The 18714-nt window shown below is 36.8% G+C and overlaps 3 protein-coding genes across 3 annotated transcripts; 2 read left to right on the plus strand and 1 right to left on the minus strand.

Moving 5' to 3' along the window:
• Positions 1-7865: 7865 nt before the first annotated feature.
• LOC121747501 lies at positions 7866-11465 on the plus strand. Its single transcript, XM_042141548.1, has 3 exons — positions 7866-8660; positions 10493-10658; positions 10870-11465. The coding sequence occupies exons 1-3, from the start codon at positions 7878-7880 to the stop codon at positions 11328-11330; spliced, it is 1410 nt and encodes a 469-aa protein (XP_041997482.1). The 5' UTR covers positions 7866-7877; the 3' UTR covers positions 11331-11465.
• A 743-nt stretch (positions 11466-12208) lies between these two features.
• LOC121749565 lies at positions 12209-15134 on the plus strand. Its single transcript, XM_042144138.1, has 3 exons — positions 12209-13022; positions 13737-13905; positions 14538-15134. The coding sequence occupies exons 1-3, from the start codon at positions 12291-12293 to the stop codon at positions 14984-14986; spliced, it is 1350 nt and encodes a 449-aa protein (XP_042000072.1). The 5' UTR covers positions 12209-12290; the 3' UTR covers positions 14987-15134.
• Positions 15135-16240: 1106 nt separating this feature from the next.
• LOC121747809 (indole-3-acetic acid-induced protein ARG7-like) lies at positions 16241-16745 on the minus strand. Its single transcript, XM_042141931.1, has one exon. It carries the CDS (start codon positions 16737-16739, stop codon positions 16356-16358), a length of 384 nt encoding a protein of 127 aa, XP_041997865.1. The 5' UTR covers positions 16740-16745; the 3' UTR covers positions 16241-16355.
• Positions 16746-18714: the final 1969 nt, after the last annotated feature.

Consider the following 18714-nt stretch of genomic DNA (forward strand, 5'->3'; position numbering starts at 1 on the left):
ATAGCTCGGGCAAGATCTAGATCAAGCATGGTTGGCGTCACTTCAAAGATGCTAACGCTTTGTTCCCGGGTGTTCGTTGCCATTTTAAGCTCGTCGATGCTCAAGACATCCAGTTCTATGTATGGTTTGATCGGCCTTAAGGATCTTGTGTGTTTTTATTGTGATGCGGCCATGTTCTTAGTTTTTAAGGTTTGTTATATTTGTGTCCAATGTGGTGTGCGAATTTTCCCTTATGTAGTAATGCCACCACTTGTGTATCCACTGACATGTTATCAATATTAAGTTAATGGCATTATGTGAAATTTTGCAAAGTCTCATACGTTTGATGGCAAGCGCGGTCCGCTGGGGAGCATAAGAAGGTAATCAAAAGTATTTTATAAGATTAACAAAATGAATATCAAGACACCAGATGTTTATATGCATTAGAATCACAAATTCTAGAGTGATAATATTAATAAACCAAAATACAAAACGTGTCCATGAATCCCCATATTAAACGCCAAAAAAAATATTTGTCATACTACATACTGATGCAACCGCACTAATTAGTTACATGAATTAATGTTTAAACCATGGTAGATAACAAAATACCAAAAAAGACACAGACTCGACCAATTTCAAATCATTCCATCGGTCTCTAGAAGGTTGAGCACAAATGCCGGTCGCGCCCATTCATTCAATCCCCTAAACAGATCCATGAGCTCAGGCTCCTTGACTAACTTTTTTGCGGCATAAAATTGTTGTTTGATGGTCAGCCCGGGCATGCCTTTCAGCTGATTGAAGATCTCGGTTCTCTTCTTGCTAAGATCAAACTCATAACCAATTCGGGTAGAGATGTCCTTCAGCGGCTCATTTGTGTGTTCATGGATGCGATTCATCAAAGCAAGGACACTGCCCATCTTGTCCTTAGTCTTCCTCTTCTTCGGTACTTTGTTTTGCACCCTCAGAGTTACTCTCACAGGTGTCGGTGCCGAAGTGCTCTCATCTACCATCTCTGGTAGAAGACCGCTAGGAAAAACTTCATCGGGAAAGAGTTTCTCTAAAGTAATTGGAGAAGACTTAGCTGAACTTTCACCCACAGCAACATTAGAACCATATATCTTTTGCACAGCCTCCCCAGTGTCCATGCCCTTAACCCCCTCACTCAACATAGGCCACGACTTATTCTTCATATACTTAGCATTGCTATCTTTCTGCCACACACATTAAACCAAATACACAAATTACAAATTTTACAACCAAATGAAGCATGCATATGGTAATAGTGCTTATGATAATCTGGTTGCATGAGCATGACTGTTAAAATTTAGAACATAATATGCTTAAGGACTGTAAAATCGTCATGAGAACTCCTTCTGTCCCATTTTTAAAGTTTAAGTTCTACTTTTAAAAACAAGTTGCTTTCATTCTTTCTAATCAGAATGCTTTACACTTCGAAGGGACTTGCAATGATTACTTCCCTAAAGGCCTAAACTTGATTGTATGTTCGTTCTCTCACTGACTAGCACCATTATATTCTTAAAATTCTCTATTTTTTATAACTGAATTCAGTATACATAACTGCATAGTTAATTGTGTTGCATAACATCAACAAAGCAATTTGGCAATAATAACAAATCTAGGCAATTATCCACGAAGCATATAAACTATGTTATTGGTTGCACCAGAAACATGGGAAAATATATCAACACATATACCCAAACAACTAATTAAACTTGCAAATACCCAAACAATATTACCTGCACAACTTGCGCCCATTGTTAATCATCGATATCTATCTTGTACTCACCATCCGCATTGAAACCAACTCCACTACGGTCAAGTATTTGCATTAGCGAATAGTAATTCTTTTTCCAAGAAGTGATTTTCGACTTGATGTGAGGATGAACAACAATATCAATTTTTGGAAATTCACGTTTCAGTGCCTCCAGTGCACTGGTTAGATAACCTGAACGGAAACCATTATCCGACTTCCATCCGGTTGCAGCCAACTCCTTCATAGCTGACATAAGGATCGCCTCCTCGCGTTCTGTCCAACAATGTCTAGCGACAGCTGCTATTACCCCTTTGTTGGTAACCATATCTGAGCTACCTGCAAAGAGAATGCAGTTATCTATCACGACTATATGTACTACGAAGAGTAAGGGCGCTTAGATGAAGGCATTACCCTCTGGTGATGGACTGTCGTCGGTGTTATTACCGCTCTGGTGTTGAGAGGCCATTACAACAAATGATAGTGATGATAAGAGCCTAGTATGACTGGCAACACAAAAATTAATTAACAAACAAATTACTCAGTGAAATACTATGGATGCAGATTGACTCAAATAAGCTAAAACAAAAGACTAAACATAAGGTTGGCCACAAAGCAAAGATGAAATGATTGAAATAAACCAATTGCCCAAATTGAAACCATGAATGAGCTTCGACGTGTTCACCCACATCAAAGTATAAAAAGGAATACATACATGCATTCTTATGCAATTGAATTGATGACCAGTTGTATAAATTTCATGAAACATGAATACATATGAAACCATTGGATAACAACATCAGAAATAATCTCCAACTAGCTCGGCGAGCACATGTCGGTGGTTGGATACCCTCATCTACGAAATACATACAACCTGAGATTACCGAGTGGATTGAACTTCAGAGGAGCTGCACCATTCAGTCGTCCGTCGTTGCCACTATATTTGAGGAGATATGAAATTGGTGGTCGGGAACTAGGGTTTGACGACAAATTTTAGTTCAGCGCCAAATTAGGGGGAATGATGACAACCTGGGAATTTTGAAAAATCAACGAGGATAAAACCGTGAATGCATGTGTGTATCTAAAGTTTGGCTATCTCATATCAAACAGAGTGTTTACAAACGTGGGATATGTGTCTGTATAAATAAACATATGGATGTGATTACTAACTCCAACCCTAAACATAATATTGGAGGTTACAATATTGTAACCTATGTTAGGCCATCATGAAAAACAAAGGAACCTTGTACTAATTTCAAATTTTGCTTTTACATGGAAAATTTTGCCACTTGGCCAATGAAGATCAAAAAATTTCATTAAATTCAAACATTTAGAGTTATGGGTGATCTCATGTTAAGGTAGCTTTGTCCTAACCTTTTGAGATTAGGATTCACTTTTATTCTTCACTCATCGTTTATTGCCAAAGACCTACCGCATTGCCTCTGCCTTCGAGTGCCACCGATGACTTCTTCATTCAATCCGGCCACACAAATTTTGTTTCATGAATCTATCATTGTTGCTAGAGTTGTAGTGTACCTCTTTATTTACACGCGGTTCAAACTTTACTTGTCATTTGCTACAAATGAAATATATATGTTAATTTATACCAATTATAGTAGTTATTACATGTGTATTGGCTTGTTTGGTAGCCGTATTAAATTATAACTTGGACTAAAACTGTGTTTGACCAGTATTATTAGCACGAGTTATATAAAGTCTCAAGTTAAATTTTGTATTCTCTCTATCTCAAGGAAAATTGTTCTTAATTTTATGTATTATTATTTTGTACTGTTAAAGAAAATAATGAGATATAAGTAGATAATCGTGTTTCCATTTTAAGAAATGAGTCATTTTTATTGGGATAAACTAAACAAAAAATGTGTCATTTTCATTGGAACGGACATAGTATTTGGTATTTGGTAAGCTTATAGTATTACTGTGTATATCAAATTATAAAATGTCATTTGTGTTCTTAAAAACAAATAATTATAGTATTAATTGAAAACAATACACGTGAGAAATTTTGACAATCCTTCTCCGACTTATTTGCCATTGAGATTCAATGGAATGTTTGGTCGATTGTTGACATGAGAAAACATGTTCCATGAAAGCAATATATGTCTAATTGATTTATCTATGCATAGGCATAGCCATAGGGCCATATACCTTAATAAAAAAAAAGATTATTGTTCGGATTGTCGAACAATTATAATTGTACTCAACAATTATAATTTAAAATCTAACTTCAAGGTAGGAATTAAACAATTTTATTTCAAAAGACAAACTATTGGATTAGAGTGTTCATACATACCACATTATGGCCTTAAAAAGATACTATGTTCATTCTATTCATAAACATCAAATAATGCGCGCGACTTTCTATTAGCAAAAATCAATTAAGTTCAAATTCGACTAGTTTTCATATAAAACAAAACAAAACAAAAATAAAACGAAAAAAAAAAATCAACCCTAAGAAGTTCCACCCACCAAATTTAATCCTAACCACGAATATTTGGGAAGAACATGAAATAGCTAACCCCCACAAATGAAAAATCAAATTTTGTAACGGTGGAGTTAGGGGATTCAATATTCTAAAATGAGTTGGGGCAATCAATGATCACGTGTTTTATATTTTCTGATTTGGGAGATTGTAGACCTTTAATTTAGTTAGGAATGGAGGACGTGATAAAAATTATGACCAATTTACACATGTTGCAAGTCCAATTTACATTGATTGATATGCATGTTACTTTGTTTTTAGACATGAAAGGTTCCAAATAAGTTGGTATTTTGGAGCCTATCATCTTGCCCCATGCAAATTAAGGATAATATTTGTATATGAAATAAAATGTCCCAATCTAAGACAAATAAGAACGACAACGGCAAGGTATAGGGGCACCCATGGCAAATAAGCAAAATGAACCAGAGATATATAAACAAGATTACGAGACTTACAACAATACAACATCGACCTAAATTAATAGCTAAAAAAACATAAAATAGAGCACAAATTAACCGGCGAGGCGAATAGGAAACTAAGTAGGAGTGCTTGTCATGCTGAATATTAGAGTTTAATTTATAGGATATTAATTATTTGGTTCGTAAACATGCCAAGTCGACGAAAGGTAGTAACATTGGTTAGCAAAATGACTGTTTTAATTTGCGATCGAATGAAATAAGTAATCAAATTAATAGTATGTTTCTGTACACGTACATTTTTGCTTTGCATGGTATCGATAACATTAAAACAAATTAACCAAAAATTAAGAATTTGATTAGTACGAATAAATGAAAATAGGTAAGAATGGATTAATCAACATGGGAAATGAATGATGATAGAAAAGGAATGATAACGGAAAAAGACTAATTCCGAAGAATAAAAGCAAGGTCTAGTTCCTACTTAGGTATACAAAAAAGAATTCTAAAACTATACTAATTACCCTTTTATATTTCAATGAGTCTTAAATTTGGCTGAACATAATTTATTTTTTGCTTTTAAAAACTTAACCATATAGACTGGTACAGTTTTACAGACAGGATAAATGCAAACCATATCAGTCCAAACTCCAAACAATATTGAACGTTGGATCAAATTAAAAAGTCACTATAATTAATCTAATCTTCCACTACAGACAATATATAAAATCTAAAATATATAAGGATGATTTCGAGGAAAGGAATGTGCAATTCCATCTTTATAGAAAATCGAGATTGTGGAGTAATAAAATGTTGATTCCTAGCCAAAATAAATGATCAAATCAACGGAATTTGAACGAAGCTAGGCAGCAATTAATGTTCTATTCTAATATAATCATAGTATATTTTTTTTAATAAAATTCAAAAAATTTGGTTTGTTATTCAAAAGGCCACGTACGCCTCTAGAACTGAAGGTAGAAAATAAATCTAATATAAACATATATATGTACTCGAAGTCAACAAATTATCGGTGGCCTAATTATGTATACGTGACAATGTGATGTGTAGTTGTAGGAATTACACTATTTAAGTAACCTATTAATTGTGATACATGAACATTAATAAAATCTTAATTAGATAGAATGTACTAATTAAGAATCAAATAAGTTTGTATATACATAGTTGATTCAAAAGATGAATTTTAAACATTAAATATACTTCTAAAATATGCTAGGGCTAGTCATGAAAGCATAAGAATTATGAATTCAAGTATAACTGAAGTTTTAGATTTATGTTAACAAAAAAAAACTACCTCATATGTAATGAAAAGTGGAGATAATCGATATCTTATACTTATTTTGTAACTTAGATTTTTAATGTAAATCAAAGCTCATGCTACCATATTGCAAATAAAAATGGTGGGGCATGTGGCTTATCATTAATAAATGCCATTTAAGAATAGTTTGGACCTCCATGGCTCCATCTATCTAAAATAGAGTGGTAACACATTTTCACTTTCCCTATAATAAATTGTCATTTGTGGCCAAAGACTCTTAATTCTGACAATACAATAATATAATGCAATGACAAACAATTAACTTCGATTTGTGATTAGGTCATTTTGCCCTAAAATAGGATGATAAGAATATGGATAGGTTGACGGGAGAGCAAATCTCTATTGGTAAGAAACTTTTCATCCAATTTTAGTAGAATGAGTATTTACGTTATGTATAATAATTTTTGGGGCTGAAATGATTTTATGCTTGTACTGTAGTATATTGCATTAATTGAGTATTTATTTCACTATAAAAAAACATTAAAAACATTATGTAATTATTTTCCATGATACATTTCCATTTTCCCATTTTAAGGAATAAAATCTGATAAAAAAAAGTTCACTTTCATCTTATTTTTAGTTATGTATTGGATTGACCATTTGTAGAGTAATGTATTATTGGCTAGAAAAAGTGGTCACCAAAATTATTTGGAAACTCTGTCGCTATATATATGGACTTTAGAAAATCAAATGAAACCAAAAGATAAAAGTAAATTGTAGACTCTGTTTCAATATCCACATAGTATAGAGAAGAGTGTGTGGGATCTCTAACTAATCCCATATTCAATTCATTTAAATTCAACTTTTGGAGTTGTTGCCAATTTCACAATGCAGCAATTATTTTTTTACGACGTCGACGACGACCTTTTTCACTGTGTCCGTTTCCGACATTTGACATTGAAGCTTTTCCTATGGCACCCAAGATTGCTTATCTGACGATTTTGTTGCCTCTTGTGAAGTGGCTTAACCTTTAACAACAATGGTGTTATTGTGAATCCAGGTGGTTGGGGTTGGGGTAGATGGGGTTGGGGTAGACTGACTCCATTGTCAGATCATGAAGGCTGAAAAATTCATTTAAGTTCGATTTTTGGAGTTGCTGTCAGTTTCAAAATGCAACAACTCGTCTCTACCTTATGACGTCGACGATGACCTTTTTCACCGTGTCTAATCTCATAAATTCCGTTTCTGATATTTGACATTGAATATTTGTGATAAGTTTAGGTTGTAAAGTTGGTCAATCACCACCAAAGTGAATATTTGTGTGTTTGAACAAGTTATGAAATTCACATAAAATCCCCAATCTACCCTTGATGGCTCCGTGATACATAAACGACGACCTTTTTCACTGTCTCCGATCGATCAATCCTGTAACTTTCATTTCCAATATTTAGCATTGAATATTTGTGACAAAGTCTAGGTTATAAAAGATGGTCATCACCACCAAAATGAATATTTTGTACTCCCTCCGTTTCGTGGTAGTGGAGACATTTCTTTTCAACACGTGATTTAAGAAAAGATGTGTTAAGTGAGTTAAGTAAATGAAGACTAAAGTAGGAATTGAAAAAAATGTAGAGATATGAAGAGTGCATTAAGTAAAAGAGTAAAGTGGATGAGAAGAATTGTGTTGACTTTTACTAAAAGAGAAAATGAGTGCACTACTATGGAACGTACTAAAATCGCAAAATGACCCCACTACTGTGGAACAGAGGGAGTATGTCTGAACAAGCTATGTGATTCACATGAAATCTCCAAATTACCCTTGTATAACTCCACCCTCAACTATAAATGCATGCCCAGCCCTAAACCTTTTCCTCATCCCACTCCAAACCTCCACACATCTTTAACATCTCCACCACCACCACCGCCGCCGAAATGGCCGCCGCCGCCATCCACAGCTCCGAAAAACAATACTCCCCCGCCCGCTCCCTCGGCAACACCGAGCAAAACTGGTGCCGAGCAGTGGCCTCCGGCACCGGTATCACCGTGCTAGCGCTCCAAATGGCCATCCCGCCGCCGCAAATCGCCGCCTCCTTGACCGGAATCCTTGAAAAACTCCAAACGCGCCACCCTCTCCTCGCCGCCAAACTCCACTACAACCGCGCCACCAAAGCCTTCTCCTTCCTCCAAACCCCCGCCCCGCCCCCCCACGCCGTAAAGCTCCACGACGCCCCAACGACGGCGAAAATCCTCGCCGCCGCCGCTGCCGATTCCCCGCTCCACGCAATCTTGGAGCACGAGCTCAACACCAACAGCTGGTCCCACCCGGGCTCGTTCCCATGCAGCGGGACCGAAATCCTCCACGTGGCCGTGTACGCGGCCGCGGACATCGGGTCCGTCGTCGCGCTGCGGTTCCACACCTCGGTGTGCGACCGCGCGACGGCGGTCTCGGTGCTGAGGGAGCTGATGGAGATGGTCGTGGGCTCGGGGATAAATACGGGAATAGAGAATGAGGGGGAGGGCAAAATGGGAATCGAGAGTTTGATTCCGGTTGGGATGGCGAAGAAGACGCTGTGGGCCCATGGGTTGGACACGTTGGGATATTCGGTGAACTCTCTCAGGTTGACGAATTTGACCTTCCAAAATACGAAAATGCCGAGGCGGTCTGAGGTTGTGAGGCTGCAAATAGCAAGCAAGCATACCGCTCTGATTCTTGAGGTAAACTGAAGTAAATTGCTGTTAATTGATCATTAATAATTTAATAAAACATGATATCAAGTGAATTAATTCCAAGTCATGCGATCACGTGCTGATAATTAATTACTCCTATAACAAATTAGTCCTACCTAGCTATATATGTCTACAAGTCATAGAATGCAAATTACATCAGTAGGAGTATAAATTAAATATGTACTTATAGTAATTTGATGCATAATTGCATATGCTAGAAAATGTGTAACGTATAGGTAACCTAGTTCACTATGTAATACGCCATATTAAGTGCTAGAAGATACGTGGAGAACTCAGTTATATATATGGTAGTCACTAAAAAAAATCAGGACATCTTTTAGTAAAATTAAGAATGTTAATTTGTGTTTTTAAATATACAACACGCTTCAAAAAGGTCATTATTATTAGTGTCCCAACTAATATTAGCGGACACAAATGAAAGCGTTTTGAAAAAGGGTTTAGGGTTAATAAAGTAAGAGGGTTAATAAAGTAGAGAGAAAAAGTAAGAGAGAGAATGTCAAAAAAGAAAATAGTTCACTTATCTTGGGACTAAGTGAGTATTAAATACACCCTTCAATCTCCTCAATGTAAGACCTTATTCCACTACACATCTCTATTTAATACAAAGTTAAACAATTTCTTAAAACTCATGCCGAGTTAAATTGGGAAAACTTTGTGGGACAGAGAGAGTAATTTTTTTTAGCGGAGGAGTGCTATATTTTACATATGTAGTTTAAAAGATTAACAATGCTAATAAAAGTTTGTAAAATATTAAAATCAAGTAAGTATAGAAAATAAAAATAAAGAATGATAATTTAATCAAAACGCAAATGTTGCTAGGGAAAAGTGGTCATAGAGTATAGACAATAGACTATGTTTACCCTACCATGGAGTGACAACATAACATTAATAACTAACTTAATTTCTGACAATAGACAATAATTTGATTCATTTAATTCTCATGTGAATCAGGTAATAAACTGAAGTGGTACTCGCAGAATTTGTGTGCCATACCTTTTAAGTAGTATTGTATCTACTCCAAATTTCTATACAAAATAAAAAGGGAAATTAGTATATTTACATTAATATTTGATAAAGAGATATATAGTACGATGAGGTGTTTTATGCAGCGTATAAAAAGGGAGTATTACTTTACGATGAGGTATTTCATACGGTTTTACTTTAGGTACGAAGTATTCACTATGTAGATCACACATATGTCTCATTAGAGTGTCCAGCGGAGTATGACACAATTTAATAAAACACTAAAGAGAGTCATACTCCACTAGATACTCTAACATCGTATCCTCATAATATTTTTTTATGTTACTTAACATGTACTCCTCCATCCCACAATAATTGTCATTTTTATTATGGGCATGAGTTTTAAGAAATGTAAAAAAAAAATTGGTTGGAAAAGTTAATGGAATGTGAGACCTACTTTTTTAATATTGGTTTTATAATAAAATGCGAGTGAAGTGAGTTTGTGGAATGTATGACTTACTTATCATTTATAGTAAAAATAAAGTGTGTCAGTTATTGTGGGACGAACCGAAATGAAAAAAAAAGTGACAATTATTGTGGGACGAAGGGAGTAAATTACAAGGCTAACGCTATGAAATATCGAGTGAAAGGTTCATGAACCATATTTTTTCCTATATATACACTATGCTTCTTTATACATATAAAATGATTTCTTATTTTCTATGCTATATTATATCACTATCTCTTTTATAATACACCATAAGGATTAATGTTCTAATTTTATTACCTTAATTTATACTATTACGTCATTTAGTTATCATTTAATTATTTTTCAGGGGTGTAAGTCCAGAGGGATCAAGGTTTGTGGAGTTCTAGCAACAGCTGCAATAATTGCAGCGAATTCAACAAAACTCCACACTTCCGACACTAAGAAATATGGAGTCGTCACTCTTACTGACTGTCGCGCTATTCTTCAACCTCCTATTTCCCCTCATCACTATGGTAAATTACTTCTCTAATTGATTAACGATATCATATTACATCTTAGTGTTAATCACATTACAATGACCTTGTTTATTAGTGTATTGTGTCTGTCACAAATAAATAAGTCCTCTTATGTTGCATTGCAATCTATTGGTCAAAGAAAATAGTACAATCTTATCAACTGAGCTACATTTCATCGTCTGTCTGATTAACCTCTCTCCGACGACAGGATTCTACCACTCAGCCATCCTCAACATACACAAAGTAAAAGGATCTGAAAATGTATGGGATTTAGCCAAGACATGCTACATGGACTTCGCCGACTACAAGAAAAGCAACAAGCATTTTTCCGACATGGCCGATCTCAACTTCCTCATGTCGAAAGCCATCGACAACCCGGCTCTCACCGCCTCCTCGTCCCTCCGGACGTCGCTCGTCACCGTGTTCGAGGACCCCGTGCTCGACGACTCCCTCGAGATGCAGCGGAGCATCGGCGCGGAGGACTTCGTGGGGTGCGCCTCCGTCCACGGCGTCGGCCCCTCCATCGCCATCTTCGACACCGTCCGCGAAGGCCGCCTCGACTGCACGTGCGTCTATCCGGCGCCGCTGCACTCGAGGGAGCAGATGAGTGAGCTTGTTGAACGGATGAGTAAGGTTTTGATCGATGGAGTGACCCAAATTTGGGAGTGATCGAAGATGGGATTGAAGTTTGAATTGTATTTTGTGTTTAAAAATTGTATTTCGATTCATTGTTTCTTATGATCGGCTTGATTAATCAGCTAGGATCATTGTGACATACTTTTACACTATCATATAAAAAAATTGTTCTCCTTATATATTTATTCACCTATACTTTTCTACACTACTCACAATACTTATAATTTAAAATTTAAAAATTACTACATAATTAAGTAAAAAGATTCAATAGAAAAACAAAAAATGGCCGTTGTAAGTAGACGTTTGGCTATTTATTTATTATTCTTTTACAATTAAGATTATCAAACAAAAAAACAATCACGACCATAAAATTGAATATCAACAACATGCTTAAGTTTTCGTAGAAGCATGCTTAACACATTTCCTTTTATTTTCTAAAAGAGAATCAATAATGATTTTTCATCATCTAACCCGCTTAATCATCAATTAGACAAGGGAGAAACATCTTACTAACCGAGCTACGCCATATCGTCTGAGTTGAGGAGCACGGATACCTTTCCCTCTCCTTGGCACGCAGTTGCGCATGATGCACCCTGAATCCGAGCCCAAATAATTTATGGCCCAAATTATAAGTGAACATTTCTTATCTGAACTATCATTTCTTATCTGAACTATCATTTCTTATCTAAACTATCATACTAAAAAACAGTATAGATGATAGAATAGACTATTACAACGAAAATGGGGCCAAATTTGTGGTATAGAAAACGAATCCCATGATTACCTCAGTATATACGTATATTGCGCACATAAACATAAACATAAACATAAACATAAACATAAACATAAACATAATCACCTCATATTCAGGATTTAACACTAAATAAATAATGATAAAATAAATAAAAATATCGTTAACGTCGATGAACAGAAACACATATCACTATATCACCACCTTCATCTTCGTACCTGTCATTGTCAAATCCCAACCCAATGTCGCAGCAACCCGGCGCTCCCAAATCCCGCGCCGTCTGCGCCACCGAGCTGAGCTGGTGCCGCGCCGTCCCCGGCGGCACCGGCATCACCGTCCTCGCCCTCCTCTTCTCCAAGCCCCCCGACCTCCCCTTCCTCCAATCCGCCCTCCGCCGCCTCCAATCCTCCCACCCCATCCTCAACTCCAAGCTCCGCTTCGACTCCTCCTCCACCTCCTTCTCCTACGTCACCTCCCAATCCCCCTACCTCCAAATCCGCCCCATCGACACCCAATCCACCGCTCAGATCCTCCAATCCCACTCCTCAATCCCACCATTGCAGTTAATCCTCGAGCACGAGCTCAACAACAACTCCTGGCAGAATCCAGACCCTTCCTCCGACGCCGATCTCTTCCTCGCCAGCCTCTACCATCTCGAGGGGAGCCTGTGGGTACTGGCGCTCCGCATCCACACCTCCGTCTGCGATAGGGCTGCCGCGGCGGCGCTGATGAATGAATTAGTTGCTTTGATGGAGGAGAAGGAGGGGAATCGAGCGGAATCCGTGAAGGAGAGTCAGGAGATGGAGGTTAGTTTGGGGATTGAGGATTGCATCTCGAGCGGGGTCGATATGTTGGGATACTCTCTCAACTCTTTCCGCCTCGCCAATTTGAGCTTCAGTGACACGGATTCGCCCAGGCAGTCGCGCGTCGTGAGGATGAGGATCAATGCGGAGGATACTGGCCGGATTCTGTCTGTGAGTCAATTTTTCTTGAGATTTGCTATTGTTTTATTATCTGTGATTTCATGATTGATTTGATGCGATGTACTTTGATTAGGTCTCAGGTTGTTTAGAACATTGCATTTATGCAGTTATGCTTGCTTGATTAGTTCGTGGAAGGATGTTAGTGGTTTCTTTTACTAGTTTTAGTTGTGATCGACGGCCATGGGAATGGAGAGTCGAGTAACTATCGTGCTCAGCATTGAATTTCTAACGCAATGTGGATGATTGAAGGTTTGCAATTGTGTGTATATGATGATTGGTTCTGTTGTTTCTTTTGTTCAAACACTCATCAGCTGAAACAGTGCTCTCTTTCAGTGACTAGCTCTGTTGGAATGTCCCACTCTGTTATCCGAATTTTTAGACTCGATCATTACTTAAAACCATACACTGGCTAATTGTTGCTTTTCTAGATATGAGTGGTTTTGCCTGCTCGGAGAAATGGATAGGTGAATATACGAACAGTAGGGCTTGCAATAGTTTTGTTTCTGACAAAGGGTGATAGGATTTTAAATAATGAACGTTTGCTCCATTGTTTTTTCTACCTGATTTTCTTGACTTGCATCATTTGAAAATTTCAGTACTGTTTATGTAAAAATGGATGTATTGGCATTACTAACTTATTTTGATCTACCATTGCGTAACAACTATTCCCGCTTACTGATTTCAGTTTTGGCATTACTTTGGCAGCGGTGCAACTCTAATGAGATAAAGTTAAGTGCAGCTTTGGCAGCAGCCGCATTAATTGCTTGTCATGCGTCAAAAAAGTTCCCGGGTGAACAGTGGGAGAAGTATGCAGTTGTAACTCTCACGGATTGCCGGTCTGCTCTTGATCCCGTGCTTAGCAGCCACCATATTGGTAAGTTCTTTTGGGTTCACTATAGAAGTGAAGAACAATTGAATTTCGAGGATGTTATGATACCAATGAATAAAAGAGGAAAAAATGACTTATAAGTTGGCAATCGTAAATGTATTAATGAAATAATATGAACGAAGCAGAAACAACATAATCCTTGAACATTTTCTATGGCACTCTTTAACAGACCATTCATTCCTGATCCTTCCACCTTAGCTTCTATTAGACTCTTCGATAAGTCGTCATGATTCATAAGTACATCAATCTTGCATCCACTTACAAATTTATACATGTATTGCTTAGCCAGATTTGAAAATCCGGTACAGGATCGATTGTAAATAAAGATATACTGTCCTACTTGGTTCACTAATATCTGAGGGTCAAATGTACATGCTTAAATATATCAAGCCCAAGTATAGTTGACTCAATAGACTGAAAATCCAACATAATCAAAACCAGGTGTTTCGGATGGCTCCTAAACACCTGGTTCAAGAAATGTTGATTTTAGTATTAGGAGACTTTAACTTTGTTTCTCATTATCTTGATTTTTGTCATCTTGAGTAAAATGTGTGCTCAGCTACTTCTCTAGATCTGCAGTTAAAACTTGTTTTCACCATATCGGTCTAAATTTGCAGGTTTTTATCACTCTGCCATTCTACACACTCATGATATTAAAGGAGGGGAAGATTTGTGGGAGCTGGCAAAACGAGTCCATTCTTCGTTCATGAACTCGAAGAACAAGAATAAGCATTTCACAGACATGGCCGATCTCAACTTCTTAATGTGCAAGGCAATAGAGAACCCTGGTTTGACTCCATCGTCGTCTCTCCGAACTTCACTAGTATCTGTCTTTGAGGACCCTGTTTTTGATCCTCCAAACAAACTGAAAGTGGCCCTCGGGTTTGAAGACTTCATCGGATGTGCCTCGGTTCACGGAGTAGGCCCTTCAGTTGCAGCATTCGACACGATAAGGGATGGCGAATTAGATTGTGCCTTTGTATATCCATTCCCATTGTTTTCAAGGGAGCAGATGAATGACTTTGTAGATGGAATCAAAGAGATTCTATTGAAAGGAATAGCTTAATCGGCTGATTCTACTGTGCAGTAATCCATATGTTTGCTGTCTCGAAAAATGTTGTATGCATTGCTCCAAAAGAGGAGGTACTCTGATAAATTAAATTCTCATCCCAACTTTTGCTGGGCAAAGAAAAAGTGAATGCCCCTTGCAGTCATGTTCTTTCTCCTTCATTTTAGTCTGTATAATTCGACTCCCGGAGTAACTATGACTCTATTAAGGTGGCCAAAGTCTCGTCGTCGAATTAGTGATGTCATCTAATTAGTGACGTGAGTGAATAGATTGACGAGAGTATTGTCCCTATCTACTATCTAGTGAAACAAACACCGAATATAACGGTCTAAAAAAATCAATGCGCGAACTTGATCCAACTTTGTGAAATGGCTTGAAGGTGTATGGTAAACAAGAGTTGAAAGTTACATACCAGTATTACTTTTAACATTACGGTCAAACTGCAAACAAATCCAAACTTCATGATTTATCCGACTAATTTTTAAAATTTCGGGACTATCCTCAAATTTAATAATTTTTCCGACAAATTACCCTAACATTATTTAGTTATTTCATGAATCTGGAATATCCATGATTGATTTGGGTCCTAGACCAGCTTCATATACAACGATTTCAATATCATGTTTTATTTTTTGGTTAATTTATAAAATTACAAAGAATATGTTATTTCTCGTTTGTCCAACATCTTTTAAAATTATAAACTCCGAAGTGTAAAAAATTCTCAGTTGTCTTATTCGATCAAATTTGGTTTATTTTATATTTTAGTTTCTTAAACTCAAAATAACGCTGTTCAGCCTTTCACGTTGTCACAGTAACACAAGTTTATATCACTATATTCACAGACATCACCAAATCATCATGAGACAATTGAGAATTTTTGAAATTTCATGATTTGTCATCTAAATTTGAAAATTAGAGTATAAACTGGAATTTGACCAAACTTCATAATTTTACAAGCAATTAATCCTTTGTTTTTTATGGCACTATGATGTCATTTTATACACGTGAGTGAGTGATCATCATCATTAGCATATAAAAGATGAGATACGAAATGCTACAATTTTCTTTTGTAATCGAGATGTAATTGCTATGACTCTGTCACATCACTGTGATGATGCCGCCGGTGAGAGAGAGAGAGAGAGAGAGAGAGAGAGAGAGAGAGAGAGAGAGAGAGAGAGAGAGAGAGAGAGAGAGAGAGAGAGAGAGAGAGAGAGAGAGAGAGAGAGAGAGAGAGAGAGAGAGATGTGTGTTACCTAATTCCGACAAATTACTAAACTAGATTACAAAATGGCTGAAAACAAGACATCATTGAACGACATCGAAATGGTTCCAGTAATAATTGATCTAACACAACCTAACAAAAGCACTAAAGAAACTCATGCACGAGGTCCCCAAAATCGAACCTTCCGTTGCAGCACTCGACCGCATTGATCACTTCTCGAAACGCATTGACGCTGCACGGCACCACCAGCCCGTTCCTCTGGTTGAACCCGAACTCGCTGTGGGCCTTCTCCAGCAGGATCCGCATCAGCGGGTGCGACAGGTGGCTCGTTGGCAACACGAACCTCTCTCGTTCGCCCCCCACGTACACCACGAACGTCCCCGTGGGCGTGGTTGTGGTAGGTGAGTGCGACCCGCACTCACATGCCCCGAGCAGGCATTCGTAATGCGAGTCCTCGAGGGTGGCATTGGCTGCTGCCTTTGCCTTCTTGCTTCGTTTTCCCATTGAACCGAGTTTTTTTCCGAGCATGTTTGGATTTGGGAGGGTGAGATTTGAGGGGAGAAGGTGGGTGCGGCTTCTTATGTAGAGGGAGAGGGGAAGATGGGGGTGAGGTTTTGACTTGGACTTTGCTTGATTACTCTTTGGATTTAATGATGTTTGTGGTGGGTGCATTTGTTATTTAGAGTGTGTTCATTTACTTTGACTTATGAAATTGTTAAAAAAGAGGTTAGGTAGTCTTAAGCTTTTTGGATGATCTCTTAACTTAATCATTTAGTCACAAATTGTATTTTGAGAAGCAAGTGTAAGTGCTAACTAAATAAAGATTCTTATATGGAGGGTGGTTAAGTCGAGAACTGTCTTAAATTGAGAATTTGAGAACTCATCAGTTGGAAGCATAAAGAATATCAATTGGAACAACTGATATGTTAGTGTTGCGGGACTAATACATTTTATGCTGCCAACTGATAAATTCTAAACTTCTCATTTTACTTAGTAACGAAATGATCCATCTCCTCCTTAGATATACATCTTTCAACAATCCAACCTTTCAAGACTCATTGTTTTTTAGTGTTCCTTTCTTAGAAGAGTATATCAACTAAAACTAACTTATGATTAGTTATAACCGTTCCATTATTGAACCAACACCATATTTTTTAAGGTTCTACTTATTTATCAATTTAAAAGGCCAAACATTCTATTATTCTAACTAATATCCAAATTAAATGCAAATTAAACAATCACTCATAACCACTTTTCTTCGCTTGAACCAAACACAAACCTATATTCGGCTGAAAATGGTGTATTACATGAAATTGAAGATGTGATATTAATTACTACTATTATCTTTTTTTAAACAATAAAGGATGATTTGCGGTATCATAAAAATAAATAAATAGTCAAACTACCAACTATTGGCATAAGCTAGGGTGGTGACCTCCATGATGATGTGGCCAATGAGATAGAAAATGTAATAAAAATGGGGCATATTCGTTTGATTATTATAAAATAAAAATAAGTAAACAAAGACGGCAATTTCTTGCAAATTGAAAGAAAATTGGGGTTCTTTATTGGTTGGGTTATGAATGGTTGGCATGTCGAAAGATCCATTCACAATGAGACAAGAAGAGAGAGAGAGTGTAGAATGTAAATTGGCGTAGAGCCTAACATTCTAGCTATTTCTACCCAAGTCAATGTGTACCATGGGTGAAATCAACGTTTATTTATTTATGAATAAATTGTCAAATAAATAATGAAGGTCTAATCAAATTTTGATTCGTCCTATATTTAAAAATTATAGAATTATAAATTATGAGATTTGCAATTTTCACAATTATTTTATCCGTCTCCTTTTTCTAATTAATACATAATGCTATTTTAGTCGGTTTTAACTTTTAAGCATAACATGTACTATCACCTTAAATGTAGTTGATATTGCTAATATACCCGTTACATTTTCCCATGTTTAAAATTGACCGCCATATCATCATATATTTTGTTGAAAATGAGACGGATGTGATAAATTGCAAAAATTACAAACTTCGTGATTTATAACTCGGTGTTTAAAAAGTAAGAGACAAACTAAAATTTGACCTATCGTTCGTAATTTATTTGACAATTTTCAATTTTTTACTTATATCATGTGATTATTGTTCGACTTCGAGTAGGAAGAAAAATGGACATACAATAAAGTCAGCGTTGATGAGGGAAGGAGACTTGGATAGTGGAATGAGACTTAGGTGAAAGTATTTGTAATTTAGTGGATATTCATATTGAGTTTTCAAGAATGTAGTGTAGCCATTTTTTCACTATATTAACAAATGGGTGTACGTCAATATACTTAATTTACGGAAATTTGGTGGTAGAAACTTCTATTGAACAAACCCAATGAATTTTCAAGATTTTCAATCAATAAACAATAAAATTATATTACGCATAACTTATGCAGTGGAGTAGTATAAAATCTACATATGTGAGATACGTGCTTGCCGTTTTCGATATTTTT

The sequence above is a fragment of the Salvia splendens genome, chromosome 9 (genome assembly GCF_004379255.2).
Source record: "Salvia splendens isolate huo1 chromosome 9, SspV2, whole genome shotgun sequence".
NCBI lineage: Eukaryota > Viridiplantae > Streptophyta > Magnoliopsida > Lamiales > Lamiaceae > Salvia > Salvia splendens.

Coding starts and splice junctions, on each gene's coding strand:
- LOC121747501 (XM_042141548.1), top strand. CDS start 7,878: ATGGCCGCCGCCGCCATCCACAGCTCCGAAAAACAATACTCCCCCGCC. Junction 8,661..10,492: donor ATACCGCTCTGATTCTTGAG/GTAAACTGAAGT, acceptor ATTATTTTTCAG/GGGTGTAAGTCCAGAGGGAT. Junction 10,659..10,869: donor TATTTCCCCTCATCACTATG/GTAAATTACTTC, acceptor CTCCGACGACAG/GATTCTACCACTCAGCCATC.
- LOC121749565 (XM_042144138.1), top strand. CDS start 12,291: ATGTCGCAGCAACCCGGCGCTCCCAAATCCCGCGCCGTCTGCGCCACC. Junction 13,023..13,736: donor ATACTGGCCGGATTCTGTCT/GTGAGTCAATTT, acceptor TTACTTTGGCAG/CGGTGCAACTCTAATGAGAT. Junction 13,906..14,537: donor GCTTAGCAGCCACCATATTG/GTAAGTTCTTTT, acceptor CTAAATTTGCAG/GTTTTTATCACTCTGCCATT.
- LOC121747809 (XM_042141931.1), bottom strand. CDS start 16,739: ATGCTCGGAAAAAAACTCGGTTCAATGGGAAAACGAAGCAAGAAGGCA.